The 20,100-nt window shown below is 44.6% G+C and overlaps 1 protein-coding gene and 1 long non-coding RNA gene across 7 annotated transcripts in view; one reads left to right on the plus strand and one right to left on the minus strand.

The window, feature by feature from the left end:
* Positions 1 to 496: 496 nt before the first annotated feature.
* Positions 497 to 14,493, minus strand: LOC131502238 (uncharacterized). Of its 2 annotated transcripts, XR_009256982.1 has the most exons (5): positions 13,807 to 14,493; positions 2,467 to 3,041; positions 2,240 to 2,363; positions 1,779 to 1,845; positions 497 to 1,178 (listed from the first exon to the last, which is right to left on the minus strand). It is a non-coding gene; the product is annotated as an uncharacterized LOC131502238 (long non-coding RNA). The 2 variants fall into 2 exon arrangements; XR_009256981.1 differs by lacking the exon at positions 2,467 to 3,041 and having other exon boundaries at positions 13,807 to 14,492.
* Positions 14,494 to 14,714: 221 nt separating this feature from the next.
* Positions 14,715 to 20,100, plus strand: part of GK (glycerol kinase) — a 79,057-nt gene continuing 73,671 nt past the window's right edge. For 3 of the 5 annotated variants that reach the window (XM_058713908.1, XM_058713906.1, XM_058713907.1), the window contains exon 1: positions 14,717 to 14,938. In XM_058713908.1, coding sequence (XP_058569891.1) covers positions 14,861 to 14,938 — 78 coding nt within the window. In that variant the 5' untranslated portion in view covers positions 14,717 to 14,860. Of the gene's footprint in view, positions 14,939 to 20,100 lie in introns of all 5 variants that reach the window. The other 2 variants (XM_058713905.1, XM_058713909.1) reach the window with 2 other exon arrangements.

Genomic DNA, 20,100 nt, shown 5'->3' on the forward strand with positions numbered 1-20,100 from the left:
TCATTCAACATGCCTTGTGCCTTCTCTGTGGCTTCTCAGGGAAGGCGCTAAATAAATTTTCTTTTTCTTTAATGATGCGACTGTAAATGCAGCCCTTGAGAAGGCAGTGCCCCGTGATGATGAGTGTGACACATAATTTATAATCATGAACATAATTAAACATGATTGTGAACATAATTGGGGGTACTTTGGCTTCATTTTTGTGGGTCCTCAGGGCATTGTGGGTATAATCCCTGCCTCAGAACGTTCTCAGGAACAGCGGGACAAACTGAAACACCTGTCGACTTGCATCCGTGGCAGGTTTTCCAAACATGTTTGGCAAATGAGAACATTTGTGGATATTCATGTGGTGATCGTTCCAAAAGACCCAGTGTCTGGGCTGTAACCACATATGACCAAACATTAAATTCTGTGAGGAATGGAGATCACACCAACACGTACTCGTTGTGTCATTCCCCCTGTTGCTGCACGACAAACGACTCCAAAACCAAGCGTCTCCAAACAATAACCATTTATTATGTGCCACGATTCTGTGTACTATCTGCGCTCGGCTGGGTGGTTTCCCTCCTCCGGGCGATATTGACCAAGGTCATTCATTCACCTGGGTCGCTCATTCAGCGGCTGCAAACAGATGGGAGCTCTCCTGGGACCGAAATAGAAACATCCAAGACGGTTTCATTCACACTTCCGGAAGTTGGCGTTGGTCAGCGAGAGTGCGGAGTTTCTCATCTGCTAGCCGGTTAGACTGGCTTTCTTAAAGCATGGCAGCTGGGTTCCAAGGAGGAAGGGCTCACTTTTGTACATCACCTATCAAGTCTCCGCACCACGTTTGCTGATGGCCATGCAAGTCACACGGCCCAAGCCCAGTCTCCTCCGCCCTTGTGAAGGAATAGAAGTGGCCTGTGCCTGGGTGGATGAGAGTAGCGCAGGTAGAGACGGGAATTGCTACAAGGAGATGGAAATGTGTGTAAGATAACCGGGTGCGTTTTGTCTGCTTATCAAAGGAAATGTCGCCGTTTTATAACAACGGTATTCATATGGGAAGCCTTTGACACAATGCATTCCAAAGAGCGAGTTTATATTTTGAAGTGGTGTTTACAGCTGAGACTTTGTGTGCAGTGCCCTCCTTGTGACAGCTGTATGCCTTTTTGTATCTGGCGGCAAAGCCTGCAGTCAAACTTGAAAACAATAAAAGACATGCGGGAGGGTACAGCCCGGTTGACATTATTACCAGAAGGTATGATTCCGTTGATTGATTAATTCATTCCTTCACTCGCTCGGCAGTTGCTTATAGAACACCCAGCCCCTAGTGCTAAAATAATGATCAGGACAAAACCCGAGGCATCAAAGAGCCTCGCTTGTTGCATTCCGAGGGGGTGGGGAGGGAGAAAGTAGCAGAACCTGCGTCTGGAACAAGTGCCCTAGGCGACAGACTGATAACTGAGAATGTCTGCCTAAAGCCTTTCTCCACCAGTATTCTTTTTTAATGTTTATTTATTTATTTATTTATTTATTTTAAGAGAGAGAGAGAGAGAGAGAGAGAGAGCGGAGGAGGGTCACAGAGAGAGGAAGAGAGAGAATCCCAAGCAGGTTCCACGTTGCCAGCGAGAGCCTGATATGGGGTTTGAAATCATGACCGGAGCCAACATCAAGAGTCGGATGCTCAACCGACTGAGCCACCCAGACGCCCCTACCGGTATGCTAAGTGGATTATTTGTTAACAAAGAACTAATATTTGGGAGAAAAAGTCACTAACACAAGTCAAAAGATTCTCTTACCACAGTTTTGCCAAGTTCTAGAAAAATAGACATTCCAGCGTATTCATGGTCCATTGGCCAGCATCACCTGGGAGGGTGTTAGAAATGCAAATTATCAGGCCTCACCTACTAAACCAGAAACTCTGGGATTGGGGCCCAGCATCCTGGGTTTTAACAAGTCCTGTAGGTGGTTCTGATATAGGTACAGTTTGAGAATCGTTGCCATATCCTAATTCTATTACACTTGCAACACTGCAGAGAGTGATGCATAATTTTTAGGTCGCTACACCTGGATTATTAACATGCACGTGAGTGGATTCTCCAGTTTGCATGGGGGGTGAGGAAGCGTCCTAATTTGGCTTTTTTAAATCAACTGTATTTAAGTTCTTAATCTGTCTTTAACTCCCTCTGCTATCTTGGGCAAATCACTTCTTATATCTGCCTAAGTCATCCCAGTCCCATAAAATAAAGGAATGCCTGACCTATTTACTGTAATCCTTTCCTTCGGTAACTTTCCATGTTATCCTTTCCATGTCCATGTCGGTCCCTATCCCAGTCATCGTTCGAATAGCAAGAAGAGATTAAGGAGATAGCTTTCCAAGTAGACTAGAAAAAATAAGGCAAATATGAGAAGGCCAAGAGACATGACTGGATCCTACTCCCCCCCCCCACAAAAGAGTCTCTACGGCAATGTAGTCTTTCTGCTTACATAAATTCTGTGTAAATTAACAGGTAACACCAGAGGGGGAATAATTGAAACCCCAAGAGTCTCTCCAAATGGGAGTTGACGTTGATTTCTTGCCCTACCGGCCCGAAATCATCACGATGAACTTGAGAAAACTCAAGCTACTTAAATCATTCGCTTGTAGAGTGGTGTCACACATCATGCCATCCAGGTCAATGACATTTTCCCTGTTTGACCGATGAGCAAGAGGAAGCCAGGGGAGAAAATTAGTTATTCCAGGTCAGGAAGATCAAGTGTTGAATGGCAAGGCCAAGATCAGACCAAGGAGCTCCTTAGCTGTCCAATCCAGTGTTTCTCCCACTGCTTTACCTTCAGGTCTGGAATGGGTCACGGGGAGCTCGAGGTGGACCAGCATCCTACCTTCTTCGTTTTTATTTATTTTCCTGGCTGCCCTTCCCTCAGACGGCCACAAAAGGGCAGTGGGCTTGATGTCAGGAGACGGAAATTCTAGTTCCGGTTCTGCCACAGAAGGCGGGCGAGTCTCAGACGCGTCACTTCACGCTCTCCGGACCACACGTGCCCCGTTGTTATTTCCAAGTCTGCCTCGGGGACAGTATGGAAAATGAAAGCAGACTATCTCTTGGTTAGTTTGTACCTTTGAATAAATGTGAGTTTTCAGACTGCAGCCAGGGCTTGAAGGGATGAGAAAGAGCAGAGAAATGGGGGTCATTCCAGTTGGATACGACGAAACAGGACTAGGAGGCTCAGAGTAAATATTTAGGGTGTGGCGATTAGATACACTGAGCTAGAGTCTTCTGTTTAAGACTCTTCCCTTTGACCTTCCCTGAACTCCAAGAGGGAGCTTAGAAGTGTGTGACCCTGTCCTGGGAGAATCTGAGGGTCAAAACTGTGTGAAAGTTAGAACGATGTCCGTCACTTTTTTTTTTTTTTTTAATGTTTATTTCTTTTTGAGAGGGAGAAAGAGAACGTGTGAGCGGGAGAGGGGCAGAGAGAAAAGGGGACAGATGACCCGAAATGGGTTCCGTACTGACAGCAAAGAGCCCGATGTGCGGCTCGGAACTCACGAACCATGGGACCGTGACCTGAGCCAAAGTTGGCCACTTAACCAACTGAGCCACCCAGGTGCCCCGGTCACTTTTTTTTTTTTTTTAATGGATTGATATGGTAGGTTTGGTGGCTTCCTTTTTACTGCCTTCCAGAATCAAGGAGATCCTTATCTATATCATTTAATTAATGCCTTTCATGGTATTCAGAGGCCAGTTAGCCTACTTCCTTTACATTCGCCTGAATGCCTGTCTGTGTCTTCTTCCAGGAAATTCAGAAATACTGATTCATCTGCCCTCCTCTCCTAAGCAGGCCAGTTTATCAGTAGTTATCAAGTCCAGCATTTCTGTACGCAGGCATCACATAGAACACCAGAGTGATGTCTACACAGAGTACAGGACAATTCCCTTCCAGAGCAAACGTGGTTAAACTACACACACAGAGATGGATAAGAGAGTGTGTTGTAGAGTAAGGGCCAGAGGGGGAAAAAATTAGAAATGATGTTCCAGAACACCGAGAGATTAGGGAAAAGGATGGAAAGAAATGAGAGGGTGACAATAGAGTGCCTTTGAAATTGATAGCCTAGCGGTTTGCATAATTACCCTGGTGATTTTCAATCAGCGTCTTTTAAAAAGTGTAGAATTGTATAAAGTTTCTGGACGGAAGAGACTCAGTTTTGAAGCTCCATTTTGCTTTCCAGCTAAGGAACTGTCCAACGGGACAAGAGGTGACAATTCTTTTACAAGCAATTGCTCATAAAATTTCAACAGAGTAAGTGGCATTCGGATTATATGAGGGCAGTAAAGTTAACTACTTTTTTGTAGTTTTGTTTCATCGCACTAATAATCAAAACAATAGTAATCAGAAGCGACTCCACCGGTCAGCACCCGAATAGCTGGGGTTTTTTTTCTCTTCTTTATCTAAATCATGTAATGACCTCTTGCTTCTTTCCTATTAAAGCCTCTTGCTTTCCCCACATAAGCAAGACACTCTTCTCAGTCCTCTGGAATCTGTGTGCCCGAATCGCAATTCTGAGATCACAAACGAAGGCCTTTCTTCTTTTTCAGTTTTGCCTCCTTTTCTCAGTCAACATAAATGGTATCGGAACAGCAGGGGATCTGAAGCGATGTACCATTCTGATTCTGGGACTGCCGTTGGATTCGAACATGGTACCTGCCTAAGCAGGCGGTTCGGGGTTCTGCCGGTGAGTCCTCTCAGTTCTGAACCTCACGATTATCAGAATTTTTTTTCAGTAATCTCTCCACCCAACATGGGGCTCTAACTTGACTGAGCGAGCCACGAATGCCCCAACCTCCCTCTTTTCAGTTGATGCTTAGGCCCAGGTTTTGGGTGTCTGTCTTACCTATGTGGGCTTTTGTCTGTCTGTCTGTCTGTCTGAACTACAGAGTTACTCTCATCTGTCCGGTGCATACTCAGCGGGGCCTTTGGTTTGGAAAATTGCTGCTGGAGAGCAGCCCCTGACTGGAACCCCAGCTGGGTGTCTGTTATAGGTCCATTTTTTGTAAGTTTCTGTCTTGTGGGATCACTGTGACTTGTCATTACAGTGGCCACTCGGGGATCTTTGGAGATTCCAAAATTAGTTTATTTGCGGGCACAACTGGAAAAAGAAAAAACCAAGCAGCTTGAGTAGAAGCATAGTTCCCTTCGTATTTGGAGGCCTCTGACCAATCAAATGATTCTAAACCTGCTTCCTCAGGAATGAAATTACCTAAACTTTCTAAAGCTGACTCTGACCTCTCTCAGCGAGGATCTAAGCTCAAGGAGCTTCTGAGAAACCCTACACCCATTGCTTGTCTTCCACCTTCTCCCTCCTGCTCTCCCCCTGGTGATCCTAGTTGCACAGAACTTCCATTCTCTAATATCAACCCGGAGGTTCCTCTAGACCCTCCAGCGATCTGAACTCCTTCTAAACTTAAACCCAATGAAGGACGCTCTAAGACTTTATCAGTCATTTATACTCCGTGGACCAAGGCACGACCATGAACTACTTACTGCCAAGGACTTTCCCCATGCCCTTGAAGACCCTCTAGGATTTGCTAGGGGATTCGCTGTAGTTATTCAGACCCGTAAACCTGGTAATTCTGACCTTTATCAACTTCTACGCATGCTTGTAAATGAAGGTCACGTAAGGGAATGAATGGGAAAAGCAGGCCGGACAGAGCCTGTTGATTTTGCTAAGTGAAAAGCTGTAGGTAAAACAGAAGCTTTTAAGCTAGCTGAAGATTTACATAAAACTGTCCGTCAGGGTTTCCAAAAGACTATAGATTGGAGAAACAAAGCAACGATGTAATCAGTGGCCAAACGAATCTGGTTTTTAATTATTATGATAGATTAGAGAAAAACTTGTAAACAATACTTTGGTATTGACAAAATTAATCGTGAAAACCCATTTTTTTAACTTTTTTTTTTTTTAATTTAACTCCAACTTTGTTACCTGTGAGACAGCATTGGCTCCAACAGCCTACGAGCACTTTCCCCTCGAAGGGCACAAACAGCAGGGGAACTAATACTCATATGACCGGGCACAAACAGCAGGGGAACTAATACTCATATGACCGAAAAGCGCAGCTCCCAGGACAAAAGGGGATCTTCCCGTTAATTCTACCCAATACTTCAGGGGAAGTAGATGTTACTGGGAATGAGGTGAGATGAGCTCTCTCTCTCTCTCTCTCTCGTTTTTTTTTTTTTTTTAGTACAGCTGACACACAATGTTACATGAGTTTACATGAGTAAACCAGTGATTCAACAGGTTTATACGTTATGCTATGCTCATCACAAGTGTAGCTACCCTGTGTCACGAGACAACACTCTTATAACACCACGGACTGTATTCCCTGTGCTGTGCCTTTTATTCCCATGACTTATTCATTCCATAACTGGAAGCCTGTATCTCCCACTCCCTTTCCCCCTCTAGACGTGGGAACAACACTGTCAGTTTTAAACCCCACCCACCTGCCTCCCCGCCTTCCCCAGAGTACCGAACACTACCAGCTGTGGGAGTATCTAATATCCCATGACAGTTTTAAAATTTTTACCCGTTTCTTTTCAGCTGGGGCCCTTACAGCACTCATCAATTCCTTCTGGTCCCTACAGACCCCATTCACCTGTTAGACCTCAATTTTTTGGGGAGGTATCAGCACACATCTCTTTCCCTCAAAAGAGGGAAATATTTTTGGAAATAGTGGCACAGCACATAGAAAATTTAACTTAGCTTCTGGGTAGTCAAACTTCTTTAAGACTGAAGGAGAGGGGCGCCTGGGTGGCGCAGTCGGTTAAGCGTCCGACTTCAGCCAGGTCACGATCTCGCGGTCCGTGAGTTCGAGCCCCGCGTCGGGCTCTGGGCTGATGGCTCGGAGCCTGGAGCATGTTTCCGGTTCTGTGTCTCCCTCTCTCTCTCTGCCCCTCCCCCGTTCATGCTCTGTCTCTCTCTGTCCCAAAAATAAAATAAACGTTGAAAAAAAAATTAAAAAAAAAAAAAAAAAAGACTGAAGGAGACTGAAAGGGTTCAGAGCAAGTCTCCCCGGAGTGTGCCACTTTGGCATTTTGAGCTGAAGGCCAGTGAGACCCTGTCGCTCAGGAGAAATAGCCACTATCTTCCTGCTTGACTCGTTTTGTCTGCCTTGCTGTGGCATGCAGGTTGTCATTTCTTTCTTTCGGCTATCTTTGGGAGTGACTCTAGATCTTGGGAAGGTAGTATCTTTGCACCCTCTTTGGGGACTCGTCTTACATCCAAAGCATAAAACTCAAAACTGGCAAGAATTTATTTTACAGTGGCTCTGTAGTCCAAAGTTGGCCAGATTGGAAGCTGATATTCAGCACCTGATAAGAATTTTTTTTAAGGCCTCTCCCCTAAGTTAAAATTAGAACTATGTACCCAGAGGGAAAGAAGCAAACTGAGGATGATGTAGTCAGATGGGTGGATCAACCTAGAATGTCATTTAAATTGCAACCCAGTTCCTTGAAGGATTAAAAGCAACTGCCCTTATCTTACAAATCTTTGCAAAACCAGAAATAAAGGCCCAGAAACAACTGAAAATCCTTCAACCTCCCCTTTTCACCAATCCCAAACATCCACTATTTATCTCAAAAGTCTCATAACCGTCTCTGGGAACTCATGTGTAGATCATCCTCTATTCCTAAAACTTGGGGTTGGGGAGAAGTTTTTTAAAGTTACAAATGGCTGTAGAAGCACCCTTGCCCCAAATCTAGCCCACAGCTTCCATAAGGTTACTGGGCAAGGATAAATACCAATGGTAATTGTCTTCCCCACAAATATTAGTGGCGAAAGTTTTAGCTATCTGAGCACATAACCTTAACTAATTCCATCTCCCAGAAAAACAGTTTGCATTCAATTGCTCTTTTCTAAACTAGTGAATTCTGAATTATCCTACTTTCAGCCTCACGGCTAAAAAAATTCTTACTTTTTTAAAAAAGATTTTATTTTCAAGCAATCTCTCCGCTCAGTGTGGGCTCAAACTCTTGACCCCAAGATAAGAGTCGTACGGTCTTCCTACTGGGCCAGCCAGGTGCCCCTCATGGCTAAAAACTTTACAACAATAACTATAAGGTTTCCATTTGTGTCCGTCTTTATGTTCCAATGTGTTATAGATGTGTAATATTTTCTACCTCTGAATGGTATTGCCGAAATTAATTTATAAAAGAGCTCTGTTTAATTGGCTTAAAGAAAATGAGTGCTCGTATAAATTAAATTCTCAGACAATAGAAATGAACCCAAATATATTTCAAGTTCATGTGATCTAAGATTAATCTTTAATATATAAAAGCTCATTGAAGTTGGTTGGCTTAATTAAAACAGGCATGTTTTTAGAGTTGTCAGCAATAAATATAAAACTGTTATTCTCCCTAGGTTTGCTAAAAGTCAAATTAGCTCATGTTATCTCTGTTACAGACTTGGTCAGCAAGAAATGCAACTTAAAGGTGATGGTTAGCTGTTTAGTGTGTTGTGAAATTTTCCTGACTAATCTAAACATATTTATTAAGAACAAGTGAATTAAATTGATGTAAGTAAAATACAAGTTTGTAAATGAACTTTTCAGCAATATTTATGTCTACTTAAATAGTTTCCCCAAATCCTTTTTGGATTTGTTAAATTAAGTTACATAATGGGTAGTGAAATATCCAGATCATTTCCAAATAAGATGAAATCCTGAAACATTAACTACTAAACATAAGCTTATTTACTTTTGACTTCCTATTACAGAGAAACTAAAGATATTTGGGTCTATTGCTAAATATGTTTTGTGCCATACTGAGAAGTTTACTATAAGAAGGCATTTGTTTCTTTTTTTTTAAAAAATTTTTTTTTCAACGTTTTTTATTTATTTCTGGGACAGAGAGAGACAGAGCATGAACGGGGGAGGGGCAGAGAGAGAGGGAGACACAGAATCAGAAACAGGCTCCAGGCTCCGAGCCATCGGCCCAGAGCCCGACGCGGGGCTCGAACTCACGGACCGCGAGATCGTGACCTGGCTGAAGTCGGACGCTTAACCGACTGCGCCACCCAGGCGCCCCAAGAAGGCATTTGTTTCTAAAAATTATGAAATGTGTTCATAAAGTTGCCAGCCTAAAGAATGCTGATATAGGGGCGCCTGGCTGGCTCAGTCAGTGGAGTATGCAACTCTGGATCTTGGGGTTGTGCATCTGAGCCCCATGTTGGGGTTAGAGATTGCTTAAAAATAAAAACAAAATTAAAAAAAAAAGAATGCTAGTATAACAGTTCACAACTGCTTACTTCTTAGTTTTCATTAGAAGTAGGTAAACTGGGGTGCCTGGCTGGATCATTTGGTGGAGTATATGACTTGTGATCTCAGGGTCGTGAGTTTGAGCCCCATGTCGGGTGTAGAGATTACTTAAAAAAAAAAAAAAAAAAAGGTCTCTAAAAGTTAAGAATTTTGCTAAATATAATTTAAGCTACTAGAAATAATAAGAAAACATCTCCACATGCCAGTAAAATAGGATGTCATGTGTTTTGGTAGGAAAGGATATTAGAAATGGAGATGTGGTTTTTTTGAGGGAAAAGGAAGAACTTTTGACCTAAGGCAAGGCCGGTTATTTAAAGAGGGAAATCAGGCAAAATCTGAATGTAGGAATGAACGTCATAGAAAGTTTGTGAAAAAAAGGAATCTTTGAAAAAAAGTCTATGCAGGGTCAGAACTATGATTGGAATGGGTGAGTTTTAATGTCAAAGGTATAATGGTACAAGATTAGAACTGGTTTTGTCTCACTGTTAAAACACCAAAGTTTTCTTAAATTATTGGTCTACTCTTAACATAAAATTATAAACAAAGGTTTTTCTTTGTCTTTAATGTAATCCAGGTAAGAAAAATCAAAGTTTCTGTTTTGTCTTTATCAGGTCTTTAATTACTTAAGGACACTGAATTTTCCCAGTGTTAAAAGAGCTAACTTTCGCTAACGACTCTGTAATCCTCTATATTTGTCTTTAGGATCTCATCGTCGCCTGGGATGACAGGTAAGTATTAAATTTTATAATGATCTGGGATCCTCTTTAGTCATGTGCTTTAAATTTAAAACCTTCTGATATTTTTCACAAACTTCCCCAAACTCAAATTCTAAATGAAGTCTCTTTGACTAATTAGGCTTATTTATCTGGTATATTATATTACCAAAGGAATTGTCAAATTACCAAAGCATTGTCAGGTACTAAGTGAGGATAAACCATCTTACGTTACATTGTATGGGTGAATTGCTATTCATGTAACTGTTCTAGAAATAATATGAAATTCCTAAAGTTTTAATATGTAATGGTACAGTGTTATTGCTTGTAATTCTAATTATTAACGTGTTGTGTGTCACAGAAATAACCAAACTTCCTTTTCAATTGTATCATAATGAGCTCCCGAGATCAGACGAGATCGGGCGCGCTCAGGGTGCTATGGCCGTAGACCATAATGAGCTCCCAACAGATCTTTAACTGTGGCCATTTTGAGTCTTCTTGTCATTTACAGTTATTGTTTTATTCTTGATGGTCTTGCACATGTGTTTCAGCTTCAAGGAGATTCATGGAAAGGACTTTTGACAAATACAGGTTTCTGATAACCTTAAGATCACAAAACTGAACTGGATAAGAATTTCTGCAGCTATTGGGAAATCTGGATTCAAAAAAAAAACAAGAATTAATAACACGGGCCTGAATAAACTGAGGAAGCTGGTTTTCTAATGTTTTCTCTTCCAGATTTAAAGAAATGTTCTCTCTTAGGCTATCTATGACTTACAGAAATTTGGTAAACTATTCCTTTGTAAACAGATCCGAAACATTTATCTTTTTCTCCCTACCTGATCCTTCCAGAATTTAGAAACTCTCAGTGAGTATTCCTGTTTTCATGGCAATTATAGCTATTTGTATAAATTTAATAAGAATCCGTTCTCCTTGTAACAGCACAGCATTGGAAACACTGGTTGTATTACCAACGCTTTGACTGGAATGTCGTATTTCAGAGACATGCATAGACTCAGATATGACCGGACAGCCTGAAGGATCTAAGGCTGACTTTATGGAGCCAATGAAGCCCCTTGGAAAAATCATCCTGACACTTTGCTTACAGGGTTCCCAGCAGCCTTACCAGATAAGGATGGAAGGTCGCTTCCTGGCAGGCACAGGAACCTCAGGCTATTTGGGGGGACTTCAAAAAGGGAGGAATTCACCCAAATCCTTAGCTATTAATTACACAGAAGTCTGATGGCAAGTATTTGGCTTGGTTCCTTAGCTTGGAGAGGCTGTTGAAAGTTCAATCTAAAATGTCTTACGAAAAGTTCCAGCAAAGCAGATTTAAATGAACCTATATAATCAATCACTATTCTTGCTACACTTTTGAAAATAATCAGGCCAACGTGCTGAAATTGGACTTATTTTGCAAATTAGTATTCCTTTGGCCATCTTTGGTGGAAATGATGGTGATTTCAGAGAGTGTTAAAAAATAAAATCCAACTGAAATAATCTGAAGATTTAATGGACTTTATTAAATGCTTCCTGAGTCAGGCAGTATCCCATCTAGCAAGTAGAGGGAAGCTTTGAGAAACTGTACAAAATGGAAAGTGTTTATAGGAAGGAGGGTGGGGCCAGAAAGTTATTAGTAAATGAAAAGGATTGTTCCCGAAAGGTCACTTTCCCTTAGTGGGGGAGAAGAAGAGGGGTCTTATCATGTAGATTATTCATCTTCCTTTGGGGGATAGAGAGGCCCCATAGGACAGACTCAGTGGGCTGATCTGGAAAATTCCTGACTGACCAGTTAAGATTACATTTCTGGGAGAGGTTGAAACTGCAGTTAAATTAGGTATTAAGCCCCAGTTTGGGAACTCGGCCTAAGCAACACCATTTGGGGCCTGTGGTTTTCTTTTTAAAAAGAGAAAAAAATTGTATTCCCATAACACACATGTGTGGATGTTAGATTCTAGTTCTGATCGTCTGACAGTTTGTTGTTTCCCTGCAAAACTGGGCCGTATCCTGAATTCTGGTTTCCTCAAATATCTGGCTGTGACTCTCCAAACCAAGGTTTCCAATTTTCTTTCATTCTTTTGACTTGGAATGGCTGAGAACTAAAACCGCCATTTTTCCCGAAGCTGTGCAAACTGAAGCTAGACAACTTGAGATAAACTTCAGAGGAACTGCCACGACAGCCCACGTTCAGACGGTCTTCGTGCCTGTTGCTTTATATGGGCCTCTCAGAAAGATCACCAGAGATACTCAGACTGCAAACCAGGAAAATCTGTCAGATCGCCACTGCCTGCTCTCACTCCCTCTGAAGATGCTTTGAGCCTGACATCTAGAAATCTTCTCACTGGCCACACTCAGGACGCAGACACTGGGTTTATAATACGCTCCAACCATTAACCTTTGTGTTTCTTTTGTTTCCGTAGAGATGCCTCTTATTAATTACCTGACTGCTTGCACAATATGGGCCTAATTTGGGGAACCCCCTCGAAGACCACTTCCCGAAACGAGACACAAGTGTTTAACTGAAGTGACTTATTTTCTTTTTTTAATAGTTATTTATTTATTTATTTATTTATTTATTTATTTATTGAGAGGGAGCATGAGTGGGGGAGGGGCAGAGACAGAAGGGGAGAGGGAGAGAATCCCAAGAAGGCTCCTCACTGTTAACGCTGAGCCATAGGTGGGGCTCAGACTCACAAACTGTGATATCATGACCTGAGCTGAGATTGAGAGTGGACACTTAACCCACTGAGCCACCCAGGCGCCCCTGAACTGACATTTTCTTTTTTTTTTTTTTAATTTTTTTAATTTTTATTTTTTTTAACGTTTATTTTTGAGATAGAGAGAGACAGAGCATGAACGGGGGAGGGGCAGAGAGAGAGGGAGACACAGAATCGGAAGCAGGCTCCAGGCTCTGAGCCATCAGCCCAGAGCCCAACGCGGGGCTCGAACCCACGGACCACGAGATCGTGACCTGAGCTGAAGTCGGACGCCCAACCGACTGAGCCACCCAGGCGCCCCTGACATTTTCAAGAGTAGGGCTGGTTCATGAGATTTGGAACAGACCTCTTACTTAAGGTCCAGAACAGAACATTTAAACTGGCTACCAGGGAAGAGTATTGATCTGTGACAATTTTCCAAAAAAAAAAAAAAAAAAAAAAAAAAAAAAAATCTTGGATCAAAAGGGAACTGTGGAATTGTGTAAAATTTCTGGCCATAAGGTTCTCCATTTTGCAGCTGCATTTTTCTTCCCAATGAACTCTTGAACTAGGCCAGAAGCAGCAACTGTTTTACAGGCAGTTGATTGTAAAGTTTAAAGAGAGCAACTGACAGATCATATGAGGACAGCAAAGTGAATTAATACATACCAGGGACAGTTTTATTTGATACCAGCAATAAAATAATCAATAAGATAGTAATGAGAAGTGGCTCCACCAGTCAGCACCAAAGTAGGTTTTTTTTCTTTTACTTAAGTCATGTAATCACCCCTTCTTTCTTTCCCGTAAAAACCCCTTGCTTTCCCCACATGAGCAAGACCCTTTTCTGAGTCCTCCAGAACCTGCACCGAAACTGCAATTCTGAGACCCCCTCCCCCCAAAAAAAGGCCTTTGTTCTTTCAGTTTTGCCTCCTTTACTCAATTGATAAAATGATCAGCAATAGAATAAAGCAATACAGAATGCGTAGCACGGAAGGATAAATTGTTTCGGAAACATTTTTCAATAATGTAAATATACAGAAAATATATTTATGTGTATCTATATGTATTACATAGAAAATAAATTTATGCACATGCGCACGCACACACCTGGAGTCGTAAACTATTTCTCACGGTGGGTCTTCATTCAAAGTTTGAAAAGCTCCTGAAACGCGCGGGACTCAAAAGGATCCTGGCAAGGTAAATTCAAGGTCAAATCAAAGAGCCCCTTTGCTCTCCCTTCGCAATGTAGAGCAGTTAATGGAGGGAGAGGAAATGGCGTGAGAGGGAGGGGACACCAGAGTGAGGTCAAGCGAGGAGCAAGGGCGGTTCGGGACAGGGAGTTGCCGGATGCCAGATTGTCAATTGAGGGACCCGAGGTTGATTCTGCGCTCTTGCCTTACATGCTAAACCGAAAGAACTTCCGCGTTCCTTGTCCCTGAAAAGCGAACGAAGATGAGGGATTAGCCGTGCTCCCGGGGGCCACACTACGTGGGGCCAGTTCCCTGCAGGGAATTCTTATCCAGGGCAAGGAGAGGGGAGGTGGGCGGGGCGTGGGAAGCGCGGGAAGGCCCGGCCGGGTCGGCCTGAACAGCGACTCACGCCGCGCTCTGCACAGCCCACCAGGGGAACAAAGCAGTCCTGTCCTCCGGGACCTTTCGCGGGGGGAAGCCCCTAAGCGCGGCGTGGGGGTTGTGCCCTTTCCACGGGCCGGTGGCGCTCCCCGCCAAAGGGCAGCACCGGCCTCCGCCCCCCGCCCTGCGGCAGGCCGGCTCGGCCGCCGGGCCGCAGGAGCCCACGTGATCCGCGGCGCGGGCCACCGCCTCCGCCGCGCCCAGGCCCCGCCTCCCTGACGTCTCACCGCCCTCTGACTGTCGGAACGTTCCGCCTCTTTCCACGTTCGCTAATTGGCTGGCCCGGCGGGCCGCGCCCCCCCCCCCGCCACGCCCCCGGAGTCATGGGGAACGCGGTTGGAGGCGGGGCCTGGGCCCAAGGGGCGGGGTGAGAAGGTTCCGCGCGGGTAAAGGGGCTGCCTGGAGCGCGATCCCAGCGTTCTGCTGTTGCACGCCGCCTCGCCTGCCCGGCCAGCGACCTTCCCCTCCCCCGCCCGCCGCCGTCTCCCGGGAAACGGGCCGCGATAGCCCGCTGACCCGAAGCTGGTTTCATGGCAGCCGCGAAGAAAGCAGTTTTGGGGCCATTGGTGGGGGCAGTGGACCAGGGCACCAGCTCAACGCGCTTTTTGGTGAGCCCAGGGTGACATTTGAGGAGGCGCTGAGCCGGGGCGGGCGCCCGTGGACCTCGGGGCTGGCTGTCGCGTCCCCATCCCGCGCCTCCCCCGACCCCGGGCCCCAGTCGCTAGGCAGGGGGTGGAGGCCGAGGCCCCCGGAGCGGGACCCGCCACGCTGGAGCTGCCCTCCGTGGGCCTGGGGGACCTCGGCCTCTCGCGACCCCCGTGGCCGAGTTGAGCAGCCCCGGCCTCGGTGGTGGAGCCGAATCACCTACTCATAGGGGGACTCCACCCCCAAAGGGAGCTGGGACTCGCCGAGCATCCGTCAGAGCGGCCCGCCTGTAGCCAGGGACAGGTGGCCACATTGACCGCTACTGCGGTCTTCCCCAGGAGCATTTGGCCTGCGGGGCGCAGGACGTCCTTGGATGGGGCAAAAGCTGTGTCACGGCTTGGGTAGCCTAACACGGCGTCCTTTGGAGCAGTAGAACAAATATAGTATTAGCGTGATGATGCGCTGTCATCCTCTCCCACACAAATTGCAGAAGGTGGAAGGCCGGCATGGTGGGGTGGGGGGCGGTGCTGAACACGTTAGGAAAAAGTCACGCTACTGTGTTTTTACCGGCATCTTTATTCGATTCCGAAGACTCGCAAATTTCAGTTCGGATGCTTTGCCCGTCACAAACAGATGATTGTTTTCTCCGTGCTTCACAACTTAAAGTGACAGGAAAATGCTGTTCCTCTTTTTATTTACCGTGTCTGAGAGCAGTTTTATCACAACGGAGTGCTATTTAAGGGACTCTGCTTATTAATGTCGTGTGCAATTAAGAAACTTGCTCTTAAAGTGATCTAGCACCGAGTTTGGTAAGATGATTTAAAAGTAATTGAAATAAACGCTTGTTGGTTAAGAACTTATGCTTTCGGTGGACATTTGGCTCACTTAGCAGGTTGATGTAAATACTGAATGATTATTTAGCTCTTCACTGACTTCAAATCTTTTTTTCGTGCATTATTCTGTATGTATATGTATGTGTGCGTATACTACATGTATTCATTGTATATACAGTAAGTACATGTCTTCCAAGTTCTGTTTAACTGGCCACTTGACTAAAACCTGCATTTGTGCCTGCATTTTGATACTTGTCTCTCTTGTCTGAGCTGAAAAGCTTTCTGTCCACTTGTAGTTTGAATCCTATTTAATGACTTAGCCAGGTTTGAGCTGCCAAGCTCAAACCACCGTCTCTTACATTGCTTATCTTTAGATCACCCCGGGCAGGTTTCACTTTGTCCTATTCTCATATAAATGTCTGTAAAGGAATCCTGAATCATAAGTAAGATAGTCTGCCTAACTGGATTTGATTGATCTATAAAACACACAGTCATCATTGCCATCTTCCCAAATTAAGAAAGGCCATTGAAGACCTGTGTCCTGACTAAGTGTGGGTTGATTTTGGAAATCCTGTTCAAAAATTGCCCACACAAGTGCCTGCAGGAGCCAGCCAGGTAGAAGGTGGAGAGCCGACTCGGGCCAAGGGGACAGCCTAGAGCCAAGCGGTACCACAAGCCCAGTGTTGCCAGATCTTCAAATTCTTTAAGAAATGTTGATCGTCTTGAGTTTGCAGTGAAATCTCATTATTCTTGAACGTTGGCCAACTACTTCTTTAAGCATTGTGGGGGCCACACTGAACGGGGCGACTGTTCTCAAGTTGATACGGCTTCTCCCCGCTGTGAACATGGGTAAAGTATCTGATGTTTCATTTCACTATTATTACTCATGTCCTTGCATTATTCAGTTCGGTATGCCTTCCCTTTTAGGAACCAGCCTTACTGTGCTTCTCTTTTTTTTTTTTTTTTTTTTTTTCAACGTTTTTTTTTTATTTATTTTTGGGACAGAGAGAGACAGAGCATGAACGGGGGAGGGGCAGAGAGAGAGGGAGACACAGAATCGGAAACAAGCTCCAGGCTCCGAGCCATCAGCCCAGAGCCTGACGCGGGGCTCGAACTCACGGACCGCGAGATCGTGACCTGGCTGAAGTCGGACACTTAACCGACTGCGCCACCCAGGCGCCCCAGTGCTTCTCTTTCTTTTGACTCTTCACCGTTGCCGTCCCTGTAGCCCGGCAGGCTTCTTTACCTACTGAGGGCTGTTCCTGGTCCCTCAGAGTCTGTTGCCCAAAGGGCATCTTTCTGCATTGGTGGGGGAAGAATTAATCGACTTCATATTATCGCAATCATTTGTGTGCGTGACATGAATCATTCAGGGTGTGACATGAACGTCACAAGCCTGCTGACCCTGGGTTGTGTTTTCTGAGCTCTGGTGTAGTATGGTCTCATTGAGTAAGCTGAGGTGCAAATTCAGAAGATTCCCATCCTGCTTATAGAGTGATGTGTAAAAGTTGATCGGCCAAGTTTGCCGCTTCTTGAGAAACAACTATGAAAGATGCTTTGCGGGTCGACAAAAGACTTCCAGATCATGCGTGAAGTCGAACAAAACTTAGGAATGGTTTAACAGTCAACTTCTCCTTCAGTTACAAGGAAAGAGGTTGCTAAACCACTCCCTGCAAAATGCAGATAATAGATTTGCTGAATAAGTGCTTCGATCACAGATCACGAGGTAATTCCCAAGGGTTCTAGTCATTTTGTTCCACGTTGTAATTATGACTCACAAATAATTGCTTACCTTCTCAGGGAAGAATACAATAAGAGCTGTCATAAGGAACCTTATCAAGTTAAAGGTATTTGAGTAATTTCCTGATCAGTGTTCATTAGATTTGCATGTCGCATTCAGCTTTCACGAGACCAATAACCTCTCCAAGCTTTCTTCTTCCTTTTTCTGTACTAACCATTGTTAACTTTCTCCCCTAATGGACACAACATTTCGAGCCGCGTGTTCTTTCCTCTGAGGGAATCGTCTCCTCCCCCGTCCCTAGAGCTGCTTCTTGAAATTCAACTCTGCCTCCAAATAGTGCCTCAGATGCCATCTCTTAGCAGGTCTTCCTCAAACCCTTAGACTTTCTACCTCTTCCTATAGTGCTTTTCTTATACATCTATTAATAGCTCTGATCACCTGATTTGTATTATAATTGTATACCTGCTGTACTTCAGAGCCGGGACCTCCTTTTAGGTCCTGTTGGTCTCTGTGTTCCTTAAAACATCTTGGTCCGGGGGTACCCGGGTGGCTCAGTCGGTTAAGTGTCCGACTCTTGACTTTGGCTCAGGTCTCACAGTGAGATCAGCATGGAGCCTGCTTGGGATTCTGACTCCCTCTCTCTCTGCCCCTCCCCTGCTTGCTCTTTATCTCTCTCTCTCTCTCTCTCTCTCTCTCTCTCAAAATAAATAAAAATAAACTTTAAAAAAAATCTTGGTCCATGCAACAAACGAACATGTGTTTGTTTGTTGAACACGTGTTTTGTCTACAGGGAGCACTTTATACATATTGATTCCATAGATTTTTATTTCCCTTTAGTAGGTCAACTGAATTTTGATTATGGTTAGCTCTTTTGCCTTGTCCCAAAAATATCTTAAAACTTCCTGACTTGGGTGTGTTTCATTACTTAATTTCTTATATTTTATTTTATTTATTTATTTATTTATTTATTTATTTTAACATTTATTTATTTTTGAGACAGAGACAGAGCATGAGCAGGGGAGGGGCAGAGAGAGAGGGAGACACAGAATCTGAAACAGGCTCCAGGCTCTGAGCTGTCAGCACAGAGCCCGACGCGGGGCTCGAACTCATGGACCCTGAGATCATGACCTGAGCTGAAGTCAGATGCTTAACTGACTGGGCCACCCAGGCGCCCCAGTTTCTTATATTTTAGTAGACAGTTTGAGAACATGTTCATTTCTTCGTCTAGTTGCCAAAGAGTTCACCCTGGGACCCTATGCATATGCTTTGTACTAAAGGGAAACGTTCATACTTGTCTGATAGGAAAGTGAACTGGGGTTGGCACATGATTACTCAGATTACAGAACAGGAACTTCTTGGAAAGAGAATCAGTGTAACAGGTTTTAAGGAGGGGCCATTTCTTTATAAGACCAAAGTTTCAGCTTAAACAGTCAACTTCCCTCTTTATTTGGTAACTTTGTTTTTCCCCATTAAGTTGAAAGTTACGAAAAGCAAAGACTTGGAACGTGTTATGACTTGAAATGTGTCCGATGCTGCAGGGGAGGATTTTTCCAGCTTTATCTCATTTAACCCACACAGCAACCTCAATGTAGGTGGAATTGGTAAGCTCCTTTCCACAGGTCATCGGACCATGCTGAGGACCGTGCCCAAAGTCACAGTAACTGGTGGAACTAGGATTCAAGGCCGGGTCTGTCGCGTGCGCCCAGAAGCCTGCCCTAAATCGTGCCCTAGGCTCCCCGGCTGCCTGAAGCCCTGTGAAGGGAAGAGGAGAGGCTGGGGAAAGGCCGCTTACCCACTTCTCAGGTGTCAGTTCTGATTATAATCACAGATGAATCTTCACCAAGGAAAACATATGCACACACTGGTTTCGCAATATGTAAAAAAACAAACAGAAAACGTTGCCTTTGAGTGAGTCCCGGTTTTGATCGCCCTGTGACTCAGATCCAGCGGGTCCTGGGCTGGACCCAGGTGTAGTCACCGTGGATGACGGTTTCGCAACCGCCGTGTTCCAATAGCCAGCATCTCCAAAGAATGACTAGAATTGTAGTTCGGTGCTTGTTTTGGCAGGAAGCACTGCCTTGGCCCCAGCGGCCTCATCCTTAGAGATCTCATAAGGCTTAGGGACGGATTTCCGCTTTCTTCCTTTCATGTATTTATTCGACGCCTATTTATTAAGCGCCCATCAGGGGCCAGGGACTAATGCACCGTAAATGTGGTAAAAACTGATGCAGCTCTTAGGCAGAATGAGGCCACCATTGTGATAACTACGGTTGTGTTATTTTTGTGCTTTCTTCTTTTCCACCAAGCTGGCTCATTTTCTTGCCCATCACCTTACACAGATGGCAAGAAGACGGTCCCCTCACGAAGCTGCCGCCCTGTCTTGTCTCTCACAAACATCATGTGTGAAGAGCTCTCCCTCCCCCAAGCCTAACACAGCATCTGGCATGTGTTAGGCGCTCATTACATGACTACGTACCCGAGCCCTTCAGAGGCATTGACTAGAACTTTGTGATCGGAAGACTAGGGAGGTTAATTCGCGGAGTCTTGGAAA

This window comes from Neofelis nebulosa, chromosome X (genome assembly GCF_028018385.1).
Source record: "Neofelis nebulosa isolate mNeoNeb1 chromosome X, mNeoNeb1.pri, whole genome shotgun sequence".
NCBI classification, from domain to species: Eukaryota; Metazoa; Chordata; class Mammalia; order Carnivora; family Felidae; genus Neofelis; species Neofelis nebulosa.